Here is a 20687-nt window from a genome sequence, read left to right on the forward strand (position 1 = left end):
TGAGCTTTTTTTTCTGCTGTTAAAACAGTTTATCCTGACTTTGGTGTTTTGTGGTGCATTTGGGCAGAACTCTTGTGGGATGTTGGTTTTAGATTCTTTCATGGACCTCTTTTTCCTTTCTTCCCACCGCCCCCCCCCCCCCCCCGGCCCCCACCTTCCGCTCCCCAATCGATACGGTGCTTCTAGCAATATAATCGCAGTACAAACACTAAAACCCGGTTCTGAGAGTTTTATACATATTAGGGCATGAGGACAGATAGAGGTGGGCTCTTCTTGGTCACCACAGAAAGAGAAAGGAAGAAGACGTCCAGTCAAACCGTGCGTGATGCTTTTGCAAAGTGGCACACGGGAACATTAAAACATTGGGATCCAACCAGATGTTTAAATGTGGAAAATGTGATTACAATTTATCTGGAAATGCCAGAGCCTGGAGACACCCTTGCATCATCATTCTCAATGGCAACATCCTCGAAGCCTGGTGGTGCATTGTGACACTTGAGTCCCAACTAACAGGGAGAGACCAGGGGGTGGTGGTGGGTGGGGAGAAACAAATCGAGAACGGTCTCGATCCATTAAGCAGCGCTCCCAGGAGAGGCACTGGCTGAGGAGATTCTCGATTGTGCGTGTGGAAGAAATGGTAAGTTTCATGATGAGCGGACTTGATAGAATGGGGAGAAAAATAACTTGAATTGTAAGGTGGGGGCACACACAGCTCTCTCGTGGAGAATTGGCAGCAGAAGTAAAGATCTTATTTCTCCAACTTCAGTTATCAGTATGGCAGTGGCACAATGGGATTAGGACAGTTTCAGCTGGAGCACTTCAGAACAAAAATACTTGATTCCTTTCTCTTTCCCTACCTCCCATCACTATCTGCATCAGTGTTATAAATAGAAATTAATCTTTCCATCAATGTAAAAGGATGTGTATCCATTTGTTATTTCATCGCTTGTTAACTCTTCGGTCATTATTGCAGGACTGGCCATGTTCTCTGTTTTTGACTTGATTTTGCTTAAATAGCTGTAATTTCAGTAGAGAACGTGTTTAAATCCCAGAAACCCAGATTTGTGATATTCTTGCAAATCTGTTTTATAGGTTTTGCGATTCATTGACGGTTTAAAAAAACATGCTTAGGCCAAGACGGACAAAATTCTGGAAAACCTACCAGTCCTTAAATTTATAAGAAGCTGTAAATTCAACCCAGTCTCACTCTATTTTAAGATTATTGTACCTTGGTGACCAACTGCTTGGATCTGGGGCATACAGTATAGTGCCTTCTGTGTTGCAGTGCCTCAGGTGCTGACCTGTAACCAGTTGTGATAGATGGGACCAATTTACGAGTTCCATATAGCATCTGGACCAGCACAGGAACTGTATAGACTAAGCAACTCCAGTCTAAGCCCCTGCTGTATAATGCAATATAGAGCTACTGATTTCTGCAGTCTCTCAATTTTCAATGCGTGTTGGGGTTTAAATCTATTTCTTTAAAAAAAACTGGTCACTGCAATCCACGACTGTTTGTGGGACACTACTGTTGTAGTGTCCTGTTGTATTGGCTGCAGCATTTCACCCACAGAATATACAGTCAATTTACTTTACAGTATATTCCGTGAAGCGCTTTGATATGTTTCGAAGACGTGATAAGGCGCTATAGCAAATGCAAGGATTATGATTATTATTAAATCTGGCCGATGCACCAGTCACTACTAACTGATTTGAGCAGACGCTGAGGCAAACTTTCGCTCTGCATTGAACATCTAGAATTTTTTTTTCACTTTTGGATATTCATCCGTAATATCCGCTTTCAAGAAAATCAGTGCGGATCTTATTAGCATCAGTGAGAGAATTGCGTGCAGGGCCACCCATTTGAAACCGTGAGAGAGTCTCCCTACTGAGCTAGATTAAGAACTTGCATACCTCTTACATTTACTTCTTCATTGGGATTTTAATGAGGGGCGGGAAGATAAATTACAACGAATGTTAATTGGTGAATAAATTTTCTCAATCACCCCAATCCCAGCACTTGAAACCTGCCCCATCAGTACGCCAGGTAAATGCATTGCCTCGTGTGGCACTTGCTCATTTAGTGCAGGTAGGTGTCATGTCTCTTGAGTTAGCTGAGGCAGCTATGGAGCTGCTACACTTGGTCTCTGAAACCCTGGGCTTGGGGTTATTGAAAATAAGCTTGTTCCTAATCGCCATCTGCTGATTCTTCCTGGAAGTTTTGCTCAATGAGTGCATGAGGACAGGATCAAGCTGCATTGGGATGTCTTCGTGATTGAGTAGCCAGCCAACACTTGTATAAAAAATGTTAATGGGTGGCAGGTACAGGAGTGCAACTAAAGCCAGCACTTCCAGGAGATGTGCGGAGAAAGTTGTGCGGAATTGTTTTAGCAAAAGTGTTAAAAAGCTTGCTAAATTGAAGACTGAGTTTAAAAAGGTGATAGGTACAATACGCTATGCCAGACAGTGGTGAGATATGGATGCCTCATCTCACCAGGCAGTATCAGCTTGGTTTTACAAATGCTGTCGGAAAACCCCCAGGTTATATATTGCACGCCAGCATTTTGCTACTGTACGTCTAAACTCAATGATGTGCTGATGACCTACAGCATTTGTTTCAAAGATGAGCTTTTGATCCACCTGGGGATAAATCGCTATGTGGTATATTTTCTTCAGCCATTCTGACCAGGAAAACCCAAGGATCTGCTTTGCTAGCCAGGCTTAGTGAGGACACTACATTTGGTCTGTGTTCCTGATCAGGAGAGGACAATGCAAGCTGGATGATATTAACTGTCCACTACATCAAGAATGTTTAGGCAAAGGCCTGTGTTGATAAACTTATTGTTCAATAGCTAACGACCATTAAAGTCACAGAATTAAAAACTTGAGTATTTTTGCTGGGTTTGGTGGGACTTTATTGGATTAGAAAATTGGGGGAGGAAAATTGTGACACAAAGAAGGCAACTGTGATAAAAATCGGGAGTTATTTTGGGATACCGAAAACTGAACAAAACAAGCCAGACATTGCAAAAACATTTTTAAAAAATTCTCTTTCTTGCTCTTTGATTCACATTCTGTCTCTCTGAGTCTAATTTTCTGTCTTTTTATAAATCTGTAACATTGCTATTAACAAAAGTTAATATTAAAGACTTGCAACCAAATGAAATCCAAGTTTATAGGTGTATGTTCAAGGTGGGAATGCCTATATTAAGGTCATTAATCCCTTGTGTGCACAAAGTGATTCCCAATGTGATGTGCATCAATTCCCAGAAACTTGTGTGGACAGCACCCTGGGAGCTGACGGGGGGAAAACATGGTTAATTCATTTTTATTAATTATATGCTGGAGAAAATTATCTTTAGTGATTGACTTTCACCAAACAAAACAATATTGACCAGTAAAAATTGTTTAGAAGCCTACTTTACGTTCCTTATGCAGAGCACATCAGTCAGTACTCTCTGTTTAGGGTCAGGCAATGAGTACTGATGTGGGTTGTAAAAAAAATGGCCCTTTGGGCAAGATACTGTGTTAATACTTTCAGGAGAGGAATGATTTTGAACATAAATTCCCTGAAAATCAATACCTTACTAGATTAGTTCTATAGAATGGATTGGTAGAAAATGTACTGTTTCTTGCAGCGTAGCCAACATCGTTCAATTCTATTAATGTGTTTGCTCTTTGAAATAACAGCTGCAAACCAAAGGGGGGAATTAACTCCAAAGCTTGCATCTAAAGATGAGCCTAAAGACAGGGAGCTCCTTGATCCTATACTGTCACCACGCTGTGGCTACCAGTTTGGCAGTGAACCTCCCACAATGGAGGAGCCACCTGAGAGGTTAAAGAAGACATCAGAAGGTGCATCTGCGTCAGAACTGTTCAGCCAGGACATTTCTTGTAAGGTGGCATCAGAACTGCTGTTTAAGCTATCAGGTATAGTTTCTAGCCTTGAGTTGCATTTCATTGTGCCCCATTTGTTGTGATGAATAAACTTTTATTTTTTGTTTGAAACAAATGCTTTGTTGAACAACGGAGACAGAAAACCATGCGATATGTTGTTAATATTGCCTGGTTCAACTTCCGGGTTTCCCTTCCTCCACCAGAGTGTAGCATTTGTTTATTGTGCTGTTAATTTATTAGACCTTGACTGCAAATGGTAGCGTAAAATGTGTGGCTGGAATTCAGTCCATGTTTGTAAATGCCTTTCTTTTCTCAACCCTTTCTTTCCCTCCTCCCCACTCCCCCACAGCTTCACTAGCTGTGGGATTACTTTTGTAAATGTCACCCTACAATCTGTTCACATGGCCTGTCTGTATCTATAAGAAGTAATGCATCACCTTGATAAACCTTTAACCTGAGAATTTCGCTACATTTAACCAGCAAGGTTTTATTTTGCCTTTGTTCAGTGGCTTGTTTCAGAAAATTGATACCGGTAGACATTGCAGCTTCTTTGAGTGAAAATACCAATTAGCACCAAATTAGGGACAGTTCTGTGTTGTGGTCCATGCCCAATAGGAACTCCGCAACCTGCCAACAATCATTTAACAAGGGTTCCCAACAGCCGAGCAAGACTTTCATCCCATCAATCTCAGCTAACTTCAAACCCATGTCACAGAGGTGAAAGGGCAGTGGGTTAAGGCAGAGCATTGCCCAGTTCATTGCCCAAGGGCTCTCTAAATGTTCTTTTTGGTTGAGCACTTACTGTCTCCTCAATACACTAAAACTAGTGTTTTTTAAAATGCTAGCTGGATCAGTGGGGGGTGGCGGGGAGATCCGATCTGGTCCGGTGAGCTGGAATTTCCGGCTAAGTGTAATTACAGTGCTTTACTGGCTTTTTTCAGTGCTGACGGTAACGGCATTGTAATTGTTTGAACTCCGAGAACAGAGGATAGCGAATAAGCTTATCTTCTGCTCGTGGGATTCAAACTGAGTCAAAGGGATATCTCTGGCCACTGAAGGGCATCCATGCAGCACGATGAGGTGTGGGGGAAAGCTAGAAGAGTGAGCCGCAGATACGTGGATAGAGAGTGGTTCTGCGGATTTTTTAAAATTAAAATTCGGTTTCAGGCCAGGTCCAGCTAGGTACAAATTCCAGACACCTGGTGTACAGTTTGGTGAGCCAGGGAGTTAAGGTAACTATTAGAATTTTGTAGGAATTGATTAATGTCTTTCTCTCATTAGTATCTTGTTTTTTTTGGGCATTGCGTGATAGTCAGATCAAATATATAACACTGAGGTTTAAATATTGTTGTGGAAGTTCATGCTTTAACCATATATTTTGTTTGGCCATTGACACTGCTGTAACATCAGATTCTGCTTTTACATTAATAACAATATTTAGTCGCTCAATCCACGTCTGTTTGTGGGACACTGCTGTGCGCAATTGACTGCTGGGTTTCGCTCACAAAATATACAATCAATTCACATTACAGTATATTCTGTGAAGCACTTTGAGACATCTCAAAGACGTGATAAAGCGCTATATCAAATGCAAGGATTATTATTATTATAACCTTGCCTCTGCAGCAGATTGTAGCCTGGTTTCCTGGCTCCGAATCTGCTCATACCTTACACACTAGTTGCCTCTCCATTCAGGAGATGCAATTTATGCTGAAAAGCCAAAGTTACCAAGGGACTCTTGATTCATGGTGTAAATTTGTGTTGACGTTGAGAGGTTTGCAAATTCCTGAACCACCAGCTTCCTGTTTTGTGTGATCTCTGCTAGCCAGATAACAATACTGGATATGTGAGAAAAGCCTGGAGCAAAAGTGCCCTTTTTCTCTTTTAGGGAACTTGTCTCCCTGTCTCTGCCATTGCTGTCTGAATAGCATAAATTACATAACATGAATAAATCCTAATGACTGTTCTTAATCATGCAAACTGTTTAATGTCACCGTGATGCTTACCTATGGTTTGAGGTCAAGACAAGGCGGGTGTTAAAGACAGACTCTTGAGTTCAGGGAGATTACTGAAAGTTCTGATTCTCTCGGAACTCCAGGACTGCTGCACAAAGTCCTCTAATTTAAAACATTGTTAACTTTTAATCAACCCCATAAATTGCTTTAGCACATGCCAGACTATTGTACTTCTTTTTTAATTCGAGTGAGAAGCTTCCTGTTTATTCTCCATTTTAAAAATGAGCAAAAGTAAATTCTAAACATCATTTCCTAAGCTTAGTCCGTGACTGACTAAAATCTAACAGTCGTGGGTTGTTTATTTTCTTCAACCTTAAGAACGTGGATATTTTGGTGGGATTTTGCAGCTCATTGTAACACTAACACTCGAGAGTTGCTGTTGCAATTGTCCCACAGAACAAAAGGCTGCAGGTTAACTGCTTCCCTCACACAATTCCTGCTCCTATCTTGCAGCTCTAGAGGTGCCCAGAGATCCCAGGAATGATCCAGTATGGGTCATTGGATAGTCATTTGGAGCAGAGCAGGACGTTTGTCTGCCTGATTCTTTTTTCTCTCTCCTTTTTCTCTCTCACTCGGATCAAGTCAACGTTTCCTAATTCATTCTGTATGTGAAGGATAAATAAATTAATACAAATATTAGTTTAACCTTCCTTTGGTGTGGACTTGTTCATTCTTTGAAGGTAGTCTACACACTGCCATTAGGGTCAGCCTGGCTCAGTTGGCAGTACTCTCGCCTCCGAGTCAGAAGGTTGCAGGTTCAAGTCTGGACAAGTAGTCTAGACTGACACTCCAATACAGTGCTGGGGGGTGTGGGGGGGAGACTGCATTGTTGGAGATGCTGACCTTCGGATGAGATGTTGAACCGAGGTCCTGTCTGCCTGTTCAGGTGGACATTAAAGATCCCATGGCGCTTCTCAAAAAGGGAAGGGAGTTTTCCCCAGTATTCTGGCCAAAAATTCCACTTACCCCCACACCCCCCCCACCTGATCAAATTGGTCATTCACTTCATCACTGTTGTGGGGTATTGCTCTGGGGTATTGGCTGCCAATACTTCAGTCATTACATTTCATGCTAAATCTTGTGGAGCTCTTTGAAATGTCGTCCTGATGTGAAAGGCACTTTATTAAATGCTAGGATTATTATTGTTACTATTGTCCCGCCTTGCTCTCTCTTTTGTTTCCTTCCTGGGTCCACTTGGTGTCTATTGCTGCCTCCAATAACAAGACCTATATATGGAGGACAAGGGAGATCATGAATATATTTTGTTAGATTCCACAGTTTTGTATATTTCTATTCAAACTCTAACCTAAATATTTATCCGTTCAATATTTTAAAATAATTTCTTATTGCCAGAAAGGCAAGCAATAACTCTGTGCCCCCAGGGACTTTCTTTAATGGTGGGTTTGAGACATGACGTGAATGCAATCTGAGAAAAGTCTTGCATGTAGGAGAGCTTGCATCACTCAACACTACACTGCCTTAGCCTGTCCGAATTCTAGCTCCTTGCCTCAATACCAATGTTAAGTTCATGGCTGCCTAATTCGAATTGACCTAACTGGACAAAGTGACGAGGAAAGAGCATGGCGGAAAAGTTCTGCTATGAGCTGGAGTTGCTGTAGAGGAGAGGCTAGGGAACATTAAGAGAGAGAAATTATTTTGGGATTTTATTCAGAGATTTCTTTAACATCTCTTGTTTCATCAGCTGCCACATATGGTGGATTCATTGACTCAAGCTCAGATTTTCTTTTTTTGGTAAGTTTTGCCAATTTATCTTCTGCTTTTACAATTAACCATCATCGCTGAATAAAATTGAAAAAACTTCTCTCAGTATTCCTATGTCTCTCCTCAGAGCTCAGAGGAAGAACTTTTCCACCATGCTCTCTCCTTGTCACTTTGTCCAAATTAAACAGCTATGTCATTACCACAGATTATTGAGGCAAGGCAATAGATTCATCCTGAGTCAGTGCAATGTTGAGAAATGCAAGCACTTCTTCACCATCTCAAAGCAATTCACAGGATTTATTGTAAAGTGTACTTGCTGCATATTTGTATGTGAACCCAACAAACAATTTGCACACAGCAATGTCGCACAAACAGCCATGAAGCAAATGACTCATTTTATTTGGGCGATTTATGGCCAGGACACAAGGGGAACTTCCTTTCTCTTTTGAATTTTGAATTCTCCCGCATAAAACTGACCACCTGCTCCCTCAACCACATCCCTACTCATCTCCTTACCTCCCAGCGCCACCTCCTTGCCCCTCTACTCACAGACATCATAAACCCCTCCCTGTCCACTGGTACTGTTCCCACCCCATTAAAAATTGCCTTCATCAATCTTTTCCTTTTAAAAAAACCCCCTCCCTGGACCCATCTCTACTCTCAAACTACCACCCCATCTCCAACCTCCCTTTCCTTTCCAAGGTCCTGGAATGAATTGTTGCTTCCCAGCTTCGCTTCTTTCTCTCCCGCCACTCCCTTCACGAACCCCTCCAATTGGGTTTCCGTGTCGCCTACAACACAGAAACACCCCCGGTCAAGGTGACAAATGACATCAAGTCCTGAATGAGAGCTAACTTTCTTCAGTTGTACGTCAACGAAGCTGAGGCTCTCCTGATCGGCTCCTGTCAGCACCTCCACACTTTTTTGCAAGCCCTTCCACGGTCTTGCGCCCCCCTACATCTGCGACCTTCTAACCCCCTACCATCCTGTTCACTCCCTCCGCTCAGCGGGCTCCGGCCTGCTTCACCTCGCTCGCCCCACCATTGGCGTGTGGGGTTTCTGCTACTCTGCCCCGCACCCTCTGGAATTCCATCCCACAGTCCCTCTGCCTCGCCCCCTCCCTTGCCTCCTTCAAGACCCATCTCAAGACTCCTCTTTGATCGTGCTTTTGATCACCCTGCTTCACCCAAGCTGCCCTCCAGCTCGGGTCCGAAATTCTGACTGTCCAGCGCCTTGGGACGTCTTCCCGACTTGAAAGACGTTATACAAATGTAATTTTGTTGTTGTTTCTGTTGAATCGTTTTCCTATTGACAGCATTCAAAGGCATTTGAATATGCCAACGGGATCTTTAATTACCACCTAAACAGGCAGACGGGACTTTGGTTTAACATCTCATCCAGCATCTCTGACAATGCAGCACACACCAACACTGCACTAAATTGTTAGCCTTGAATGAGTTCCTGACATGGAGCTTGAGCCCACAACCTTCTGAACCAGAGATAAGAGTGCTACCAACCGAACCAGGTTGACACAGATGTAGAGTCCTGTAGCTCAGTGGTTAGAGCACTCGCTTTGGAAGCAAGTGTTCGATTCTCGGCAGAGCGAAACCTTGGGGAAGTTTCCTTACTCCACACGTCTGATAATAATCCTTCAAGAAAACAAAACAATAATAAATTCACTGCTGTGCGCAATTGACTACCGCATTTCACCCACAAATATACAGTCAATTCACTTTACAGTATATTCTGTAAAACGCTTTGAGATGTCTAGAAGACGTGAACAGTGCTATATCAAATACAAGGATTATTATTATAATAAGAGGCACAAGAGGGGTTCCAGTACTGACCCCTGAGGTTGATCCAAGTGTAGTTGATTTCAGAAATGGTGAGCAGGGAACTACTGAGATTTCTATTTTATTGGTGGAATCCTAGAATCGTATAGCACAGAAGGTCGTTCAGCCTATCATGCCTGTGCTGGCTCTCCTTTCCTATTCCTTTCTCCATAATGTTCTATGTATTTTTTTTGCAAGTATTTTTCCAAAGCTTTTATGGATTCTGCGTCAAACATTGATTTTGGTTCGGGCATTCCATGATCCAATAATGCTTTGTGTTTCTCTAATTTCTCCTCATAAGTAAAGCCATTAATCCTAATGAATCTTTTCTGTATCCTTCCCATGGCCTTGACATTCATCGTTAAGTGCGTCACCCAAAACTAGACACAATACGCTAACTGCAGCCTAATAACAGATTTGTACAGGTTTAGTGTTGACTCTGCTGTGATGTTCTAACACCCCTATTTATAAAATAGAACGTTTTGTATTTGACTTTACAAATGGAAATCTTATATCCCTTGTGGATGTCAAATTAGTGAAATTTTTATGTCTTTTTTTTGAGCAGGGGTCTAATTTGTGGTATTAATGGGATTCCTTACTTGAAAAGGAATCAGACTCGCACAAATGCTGTTCCCATGGGGTAAAAGGCATGTTAATTGAGGAATCAACATGAGAAATACTGTAAGATAGATCCCCACTATTGGACTGCATTGTAATATTCTTTGACAAAATGTACTGTAGCATCTACATTACTGTGGAAAAAAAGTAAAACCAATACTGCACAATTAATTATCCTATGAATTGGAAATTCATGGTTCTGAAGAAAGGCTGTTGTAGTCGAGTAAAAATGTGCAAAATTGATCACATCAGCTTTTCCTTTTCTGATTTAATCACCAGGGCTGCTGATCTACGTTTAGTTTCTGGGTCAAATTTCTCATCCATTTGAAAAAAAACAATAAAACATCTCCGTGGAGTGTCGGGAGTTTTGCAAAGGAAATTTAGCACTGAAAGTAGTCCTATCAGTGCGAGAAGGTTGTGAGTCTGGGGGAATGGGAGATCAGAATGCCAAATTCTCTCCCAAGTTCCAGGCACTTTGCCTGCATAGTAGGGAAGGATGTAACTTGGTTCGACACTGCGCTAGTAATTCACTCTTGGCTCGTCAAACAGAAGAATACTTGGAACAAATTCCAAAAGCAAAAGTTGTTGGGGGGAAAAAATAATCAAAGGTTGAATGAAAAGTTTTATTGTGCTCTCATATCTCAACATGTGTAAGCCATCCAAAAGTGGATGTGGTCCCTGCTGCAGTTGCAAGACGCAGCCCCGTTGAGTTCTCAATACAGATGTAGGACAAATCCAATTGGGCAGCTTTCCAAATGAAACCGCAATGGATATAAAACTGTAATTGTTCTAAAAGTTGCATGTGAAATGCACTACTCCCGGTACCACAGGGCACAGCCCTTTACTAACAGTCTCATCCTGTCTGATTTAGGGGGTCTGAGTGCCCGAGAGGTGATTTTCTTTGGGAAGAGACACTGGTCCTGGTAGTGTTGCTCCTCTTGAGCTGCAGTGCTTTGTTCCTTTCTCTTTGCTGTATCAACTGGCCAAATTGACCACAAAGAGTCTCATCTCATCTTCCTGTCTTGATCCATGCAGCTTTTCCCCCTCTTCTCTCCCCCTCAACCCCCCCCCCTCCATATCTCTTCCATATTCCCTGTTGTTTATTCCCTACCCTTCCTGCCCTCACCCTCCTGATTCCACGCTGACTGTCCAGCACCTTGGGACATCCTGCTGACGTGAAAGGCGCTAAACAAATGTAATTTGTTTTTGCTGTTTGGTGGATATAATATATAATAATCCTTGCATTGTGATATAGTACCTTATCACGCGTTGAGACGTCTCAAAAGTGCTTCAGAGGATATACTGTGAAGTGAATTGCCTATATATCCTGTTTGTTATTTGATCATAAAATACTAGAAGGTTGGAGACGTTCTATCGTGTCTCTGGGACACCCTCCATGGAGGGCACTATATAAGTGCAAGATGTTGTCTGTGCCAAAAAGCTATCCATTTAGTTTCCCTGCCCTCTCTGTAGAAATCTGTGAGAAGTAGAAGGCCATTCAACTAATTATAATAAATATTTTTGTTCCTTCAAAAAATAACGCCAACTGTATCGTAATCCCAATTCCCTGTTCTTTCCCGGTGTCCTGTTATATCCTTCTGTTAATTCTAATTCCCTTTTAAAAGTACCAACAGACAATCCATTCTGACAATCCATTCCACACTCCACCAACCCTCCAGGAGAGAAATAAAATTCCAATTTTCATCTTTCACTCTCGTAGTTATAACCCTAGTTAAATTAAAAATGCTTGAGTTTTTATATAAAAACAATTCAAATCGAACTCAAGCAAAATATTTAAGAAAAAACAAAAGTTGGGCGCAGGAGCGAGATTCTGGGAATGGAATTAGGAATAATAGTTGCTAATTATATACCTTGGCAATATAGAAGTCTTGTCAATATACCAAAATTGGGCGTCATAACTACTTGAATAGGAAAGGTTTTTCCAGAGATAGGAATGGCCCAAACTCAAAAGTAGAAATTCCTCTCACCCCCCCCCCCCCATCCCTCCCCATCGCACTTTGACAGTATTTTATGATAAAGCCAAAGAGAGAAGTTGATCCAAAGGAAGGATGGGGAAATCTCCTTTGAATAGGTGTGAGTAGATGTTCTAGTTCAGTCAGCAGAGAGCATTGTCTGTCCCAGAGACCAAACAGCACCTGCTTATGGGTGTAACACAGTTAACCTGGATTTCCTCTGTCTGCTTATTCTGTTCCAAGAGGCCAGCGGAGAAACTGGCACAAGAAAACATCCACCGACTCCTGAACACAATGCCGTCAAAAGAGAGACCTTATATGGGAGGGTTTGTTGTAAAACAAGCAAAGACAATATATCATCCACTTCAATTGTGTTACCCTTTACACTCTCTCAACCCAGATGGAACGAGAAGGAAGGAAGCTCTGGCTTGCATCAGAAAAAGATATAGATCTCTAGGTCCTCATATACTTTCACATTTTTTTCCTTTTCAAATATTTTTCCAATTTCCTTTTGAAAGCTTTCATGGAATCTGCTTCAAGCACCGTTTGGTTGTAAGACACTCTATGGCCAAATAACCCTCTGCTTTTTGTAACAAAAATCCTAACACTTTGTTTTGGATGGGGGGAGGGGAGCAGTGATCTCATTTTTTGATGGTGATCTTAATTGTATGAGCTGTATAAATGCAAGTTGTTGTTAAGTTACTGACTCACTAACCAGTGAAAATAGTTTCTCTCCATTTATCTTAGCAAATTCCCATCATTTTGAGTACTATCAGAGAGGAAGCTGGGATTCTGAAGCTGACTCCAAAGCCACATTCCTAGCAAAGGGAGATTTAATCACCGAGCTACGTGGAGTCCTGTAGCTCAGTGGTTAGAGCACTCGCCTTGCCAGCAAGACACCTGGGTTCAATTCCAGGCAGGCGAAACCTTGGGCAAGTTTCCTTACTCCACACGCCTAATAATAATCTTTCCAAAACAAAACAATAATAAATTGGTCATTTTCAATCCATGACTGTTTGTGGGACACTGCCGTGCGCAACTGGCTGCCGCGTTTCGCCCACAAATATACAGTCAATTCACTTTACAGTACATTCTGTGAAGCGCTTTGAGACATCGATAAGACGTGAATAGCGCTATATCAAAATGCAAGGATTATTATTATTTAAGATAACTCAGCTCTCATGATGGACTTGGTAATCAAATAACTGGATCAGGACAAGTCTCTCTCATTCCAATGTGTTGGTGATTGACGGGCCCATCAATCACTAAAACTTTGGAGTAAGAATGTAAAGGTTGACTCAAATGGAATGGATGATATATTGTCTTTGCTCGTCTTACAACAAATCCTCCCACATAAGGTTTCTCTTTTGACGGTACTGTGTTCAGAAGTCATATGAAATCCTATTGATGAATAGAGTTAGACATGTTGCTGAACTAAGGGAAACTTCCCGCTTAGTTTCTGATAACTCTGTAAGCCAAGACCCTAACTGGCAGGGTATTCCTGAGCAAAACAAGCCAAACAGTTTACCAGCATTCCACGCTGGTTACATTTCAGCAGTAGCTAACATGCACTCAGAGTCTCGTGCCAACCCATTCCTGTGTTCTCCAGGCAAAGAAAGACAAGGGAGCGCACACCCACAGAACAATCAAAAAATAATAATAAACAGATAAACTGGTTACTCAATCCACGACTGTTTGTGGGACACTGCTGTGCGCAATTGGCTGCCGCGTTTTGCCCACAAAATATGCAGTCAATTCAACAACAACAACTTGGATTTATATAGCGCCCTCCACGTGGACGGCGTCTCAGAGCGCTTCACAGCAACAGATCCCGGGACCGAGCCAGGGGGAGGGGGAGGAAGGTGACCAAAGGCGAAAAGAAAGGTCTTCAGCGGGGACCTGAAAATAGGAAGAGAGGGAGCGAGGCAAAGGGAATGAGGAAGGGAATTCCAGAGCCTCGGGGCATAGTGGCTGAAGGCACGACCGCCGAGGATGGAGCGGAGACCTCGGGGGACGAGGAGGAGGCCAGACCTGGAGGAACAAAGGCAGCGGATTCTATTTTGAGGAGAGAGGAGGTCAGAGAGATAGGAGGGGTGCAGAGGAGTCCAGGGACTTGAATACAAGGGTGAGGATCTTGAAATCGATCCTCTCTGGGATAGGCAGCCAATGCAGAATGGCAAGGACTGGGGTGATCGGGGATGGAGTTTGGTGAGGGTGAGAATGCGGGCGGCATAGTTTTGAAGGCTGACAGAACATCAGGGGACTGGGGGTCGCAAAGAGAGGTGGAAAAATAGAGTTGGGTGTCGTCCGCATATGTGTGGAAATGTACCCCATGTCTGCTGATGACATCCCCAAGAGGGAGCATGTAGATCAGAAAGAGGAGGGGGCCAAGGATGGATCCTTGGGGTACCCATCAGGTAACCGAGTGAGAGCGGGAGGAGAAGCCGTTTGTGCAAATGTACTGCTGGCGGTTTGTGAGGTAGGACTCGAACCACTTCACTTTATAGTATATTCACTTTATCGTATATTCTGTGACGCACTTTGAGACGTCTCAACAACGTGATAAGTTGCTATATCAAATGAAAGGATTATTCTGATTCTCATGGGTGAGAGACCCCAATCACAGAAAAAATAAAGCAAACTGCTAATTCCCAAGCAAGAGGACACTGATACAATTTTATGAGAAAAGAGAAATAAAATGAAATTGTGCTTTTTACCTTTGATGTATTGCAAAGTGTAAATGTGACTGTGAGATGCAATGCTGCTCCACATTCTCCCCCCTCCCCTTACCCCACAATCAGTGGGTAAATTTTCAGCCAGTTTACCTCTCTAGAACTTGCTCCCTAAATCTCTCTGCCTCACACCTTCTCTGTCCCTCTTTCAAAACTTTTATGTAAAATTCCCTCTTTTATTGCACCCTGAGCCAATTCCCTCCTTATCCCCAGTGTCTCCCCGTTTGCTAGACTTCCTGTACCATCTCTGAGAAGTGCTTTCAGGCATTTTTCTCAGTGGAAGGAGCTGTATCATAATAATCCTTGCATTTGATATGGCATGTTTCACATTGGAGTGATATCTCAAAGCATTTCACAGCATCTACAAAAGGGTAGTGACTCTTATGTTTTGAGGCAAACTCAGCAGTCAATTTGTCCCCCAAACAGCCATGAAGTTTATGAACAATTTTATTTGGAGAATTGTTGGATCAGGACGCTGGGAGAAATTCCCTTCAGTTTTCAAGTGGTGCCATGGGATCTTTGACATCCACCTGAATAGGCAGATGGGATCTTAGATTAACTGGGACTGAAAGATGATATCTCCAAAATTGACTGGTTCCCCATTGGAGTTTCAATCTAGACTATGGCTACAAATTCCCAATGTGTGGCTTGAACCTGGCTCCTTGTCCTCCTCAACCTCTCCGCTCCCTTCGATACTGTCGACCACTCTATCCTCCTACACTACCTCTCCTCTCAGCTCAATCTTCGCAGACCTGCCCTTGCCTGGTTTGAATCCTATCTCTCCCACCGTCTCCACTTTGTTGCCACTAACAGCTTCTCCTCCAGCCCCCGCACCGTCATGTGTGGCGTCCCTCAGGGCTCTGTCATTGGCCCTTTCCTTTTCATTATCTACATGCTCCCCCTTGGTGACATCATCCACAGACATGGGGTCAACTTCCACATGTATGTGGATGACACCCAACTCTAACTCTCTGCCTCCACCCTCGATTCCAGGACCACTGTTGTCCTCACAGACATCAAGTCGGACATCAAGTCCTGGATGAGAGCGAACTTCCTGCAGTTGAATGTCAATAAGACTGAGGCCCTCTTGCTTGGCTCTCACCAGCGCCTCAGCACCTCAAGCGCTGACAGCATCAGCATCCACGGATGCACACTCAACCTCACTGAGCCAGTCAGGATCCTAGGCATCTTGTTCGACCCTCAACTGTCCTTTCTCCCCCACATCTGTGCCATGACCTGCTCTGCCTTCCCCCACCTCCGCAACATCGCTCAACTCTGCCACTGCCTCACCCCTCAGGCCGTTGAAACTCTTATACATGTCTTCATTACATCCAGGCTCAACTATGCCATCGCTCTGCTTGTCGACTTCCCGAACGCCTCCTTCCATAGGCTGCAGATCAAGCAGAACTATGCAGCCGTGTCCTCACCTGCACTAGGCTCCAAGACCCTATCAACCCCATCCTCGTCTGACTCCATTGGCTTCCCATCACACAGAGGATGCAATTCAAGATCTTGGTCCTCACTTTCAAAGTCCTCCATGGCCTTGCTCCTCCCTACCTCTGCAACCTCCTAAACCTCGGCTGAAGTATTCAAATGCCCTCCTCGGCGGTCTCCCCTCCACTACCATTCATAAAATTCAGGTCATCCAGAACTCTGCCGCCCGCATTCTTACCCGCACCAAACTCCACTCCCCGATTACCCCAGACTTGCCAGACTGCACTGGCTGCCTGTCCCAGAGAGGATCGACTTCAAAATCCTCACTCTTGTCTTCAAATCCTCTGCTCTGAAATTCCCTTCCTCACTCCCTTCGCCTCGCCCTCTCTCTTCCTATTTTCAGGTCTTGGCTGAAGACCTTTCTTTTCGAACACGCCTTTGACCACCTTCTTCCCCGTCCCCCTGGCTCGGCCCTGGGATCCATTACTGTGAAGCGCTCTGAGACACCGTCCGGTGTGGAGGGCGCTTATAAATCCAAATTGTTGTTGTAAACCCCTACCATCCTGCACGCTCCCTCCGCTCAGTGGGCTCTGACCTGCTCTATGCTCTCACCTTACCTGCCCCACCATTGTCGGATGAGCCTTCAGTCACTCTGCCCCCACTACTCTGGAACTCCATCCCGCAGTCCCTCCGTCTCGGCCCATCCCTCGCCTTTTTCAAGTCCCATCTCAAGACCCTTCTCTTCGACTGTGCCTTCGGCCACCCTCCTTCCCCACCCCACCCTCCCTGATCCTGCCCCACAGTTCGGATCCAAAACATTGACTGTCCTCCTGACATGAAAGGCGCTATACAAATGTAATGTTGTTGTTGTGGTTGTAATGCCTAAACAGTTTGTTACCTTTAATGTGTAAATACAGAAGGTGTTGACATGCCTGCTTTTGTAAGTAAGCTAGTGCTTTGTGCAATGTTGACTTGGTCAGCATGGCTTTTACTGTGGGATTAAAATTCTGGGAAGAGAGGAAATGTGGTACATGAATCTACCACGTGGGTCAAAAGTAATGATTGGTTATCATTGACTTTGAAGGTGAGCATCTTCTCCACCTCCAACAGTCCAGTGACAGCTATTGACTGCTTTTTACCACAATTTTGGTTGATGTAATAATTGGCACCAATGATAGTTTCACATGACATTTCAATCAGCACCCTTTTCCCATCCCAAAACAATATGAACAAGAAATAAAGAGCTGTTCAGACTGTGGGATCCGGTTACCCACAAGCTGATCATGATCCTCTTTTATTTAAATTCTCGTGGATTTTTTTTACGTTGCCAAAGGTGGCAGTTCCTACTGTGAGGTAGAAAGTATTGAAGTAATAAAGAAACAAACAGACAAAGTTAATGTCCTGAAAGTGCTACATCACGCACACAAAAAAATTGACACCCATCTTATTTGTATGTGAAGAGTGAACTGCATTCAAATATGACCATGCCAAAGGCAGATGTTTTGCTCATGCTGACAATAAGCTATTTAACATGCTTGTATGGCCTCTAGTGGCAGATACTAGGTACAGTAGCACCACAGTGTACATGCTTTCTTCATTTTTTTCGTAAAAGTTGCACTGAAATATTCTGAAGTCCAGACCAGTTAGTTCCAGTGTAATTCCCCCACGTCTTGAGAACCTTATAACCTTGTTGTAAGCTTGAGCCACAATAAAGGGTAAAACTTCTGCCCTAAATCATGAAGATAAATGAATATTCCCAGCCCAGTGGAAGAATTGATGGCCTTCCTGCCTTCTGTCATGTTAATGTACGCATTACAAAAAAGTCTCATTATACAGTGAATGGCAGAGGTGAATGTCAATATATAGACTTGTGGCAGCTGAAGGAATTAACCAGTACAATAAAACTAAAGATTGATTTTGTGTGTGAGTGTGTGTGTGTGTGTGTGTGGAGGGGGGAGCATGCTTTCTAAAGTTACAGTAACACACAGGATGAGTCCCTACCTTTTAATCTACAGTGAAATAAACCATAACACTTCTAATTAAATTATATAAGTTCTGGCTGAATGTAAGATCTTCCTGCCCATTCGTGGGCGAGTTTTCAGTCTTTCTCTCTCCATTCTCTGAACTCCATTCTGAAGTCGCTCTACCGCTCACTGTCCCTCCCCCTCATACGGAGTCCTGTAACGTATTGGTTAGAGCACTTGCCTCACAAACGAGAGGACCTGGGTTTGATTCCCATAAGGGGGCGAAACCTTAGGCAAGTTTCCTTACTCCGCACGCCTGCTTACCAGCAGTAATTAGGAACCTGGTTGTTTATAGATTGGTGGATCGCTTTCCGGGATAATAATCCCTTCCAAAAAAATAATAGTAATATGGTCACTCAATCTACGACTGCTTGTGGGACATTACTGTGTGTAATTGGCTGCCACGTTTCACCCAAAAGTAATACAGTCAATTCACTTTACAGTACTCAGTAAAGTGCTTTGAGACGTTTGAATGACAGGGTAGCATGCTGTATCTAATGCAAGGTTTATTATCACATGCAAGGATTATTATCGTCGAAACTTGCCTCCAGTCCTATCTTCTCAAACTTACATTCTGTCATCTTCTCAGCTCTCTCCCCCCACCCTCTCACCTCCCCGATTGAGTGTCCAGTCACCTGTGTGAAGCACTTTGAGACTCTTCCTGATGTGAAAACCCCAAATAAATGTAAATAGCTGTTGTTGTCTACCATTGGTGGGGAGAATCCCCACAGGAACAGAGTTAAGATGTATCTCAGTGTGAGTATCTTGTAAGTGACACTGGTGATTTAGATTGTCCTCTCAACCATGACATGTTTTGCTGCCTGTTTCATGTGTTATCCAATCTGTAAATTACTTGCAATGCTTCCTGACCAATATTCCCTCCCTGAATCCAGATTCCTAGCCAAAATGTTTAATTTGACATTTCATTATTTATGGGGTGTTGATGGTTCAGATTGGCTTATTTCATTGCTTATTTCCAGATCATCATCCCTTTTTTAATTGAGTTATTGATTTAATAAAAATAATAATCCTTGCATTTGATATAGCGGTTTTCACGCCTTCCAGACATCTCAAAGCGCTTCACAGAATATACTGTAAAGTGAATTGACCATATATTTGTGGTCGAAACTCAGCAGCCAATTGCGCACAGCAGTGTCTCACAAACAGTTGTGGATTGAAAATGACCAATTTATTATTGTTTTGGAGGGATTATTATTAGGCGTGTGAAGTAAGGAAACTTGCCCAAGATTTTGCGCTGCCTGGAATTGAACCCAGGTGTCTCGATTTGGATCCCGTCTGTCTTGTGATTCATGTGGATGTTAAGAAATACCCCTTTTCTGCTGCTTAGCTGCTGCAGAGCAACAATCACTTTGTTTCTGACTAATCTTTTCCTGTAAAGTATTTTGAGGCTTTGCCTTTCCCTGGAATGCGCTATCTAAGAGTGTTGCAATTTAATAATATTCTGTGGTGTGGGGAAAGGCCAAGAGAATGGAATTAGAGCTTGAGAACCAGCATCTACATGATGGAGTGAATGGCCACCTGTGCTGTAAACTTTCTATGATTCAATGTAATGCAGTTTCAGAATTTTAATGGTTCCAATCCTATTCCAGTTTCCTTTGTTTTCTGAAGCGCTACAAACTGGATTTTTAAATCGAATTTAATTTTCTTTTCCAATTTAAGAATTTAAGACTGTTGGTTTAAACAGTAAAACTCAAGTCTGATCTGTTTAAATAATATAATCAATTAAGTCGTACATCTGCCAAGGTCCCGTTGAATTTCCTATAATCTATGCAAGTTTCACATAACTCATACTTTGCATAAGTCAAATTAAATGTATGGTCCCAAATGATACGACTTATATGAGGTTTACTGTAAATATTTTAGGGGAAGTTTGTTTCAAAGACTTGATGGAAGAAGTGTCAAACAACCTTTGTGTTTGGTTTCTTTTCCGGTCACGTAAATTGATGATTTGTGTCTGCTGTGGGGATTACTGTGGCTGCTTGCAGTAAGAAATGCCTACCAATCTTTGTCATGAAAGCTTGACCAGCGATCGTGAATAAACAATTTTTGTTTTACCCAGTCACACTTATTGTACTTGCATTTTATTCATTAAATTAAATCATAACTAGGCATCAAATACAACGGTCAATGTATGAAATGTTCTGTGATTCCATACGCTTTATCTAATTCAGTATTACAATTAGCATTCAAAACATCCAGAAAAGATATTTGTCAGATGTTTTATATGATAGAAATTCACTTCCAGCTTTTAAACTGATTGTTGTATAGATGTTTTAGGTGAGTTGGGGAGAGAGAGAGAGAAACAGATTTATTTTACTATGCTCAAGGTACCTTGTTGGTCACTAGATGTCTCTGTTTGAATGCATCTCCACTGATTCCTTCATCTGACCCCCACGTCAGGCCAATTTTCTCTTAAGTT

At 42.8% G+C, this 20687-nt stretch overlaps 1 protein-coding gene across 6 annotated transcripts in view; it reads left to right on the forward strand.

Annotated features, from left to right (window-relative positions):
• Window positions 1-20687, forward strand: part of znf827 (zinc finger protein 827) — a 68793-nt gene that overhangs the window by 25025 nt on the left and 23081 nt on the right. For 5 of the 6 annotated variants that reach the window (XM_042338082.1, XM_042338096.1, XM_042338101.1 and 2 more), the window contains exon 5: window positions 3691-3930. The exons of the other annotated variant lie outside the window; for it this stretch is intronic. In XM_042338082.1, the coding sequence (XP_042194016.1) occupies window positions 3691-3930 (240 nt within the window). The remainder of the gene's footprint in view (window positions 1-3690; window positions 3931-20687) is intronic. 6 annotated transcript variants of the gene reach the window in all.

This window comes from Callorhinchus milii, unplaced genomic scaffold, assembly GCF_018977255.1.
Source record: "Callorhinchus milii isolate IMCB2004 unplaced genomic scaffold, IMCB_Cmil_1.0 Scaffold1, whole genome shotgun sequence".
Classification (NCBI taxonomy): Eukaryota; Metazoa; Chordata; class Chondrichthyes; order Chimaeriformes; family Callorhinchidae; genus Callorhinchus; species Callorhinchus milii.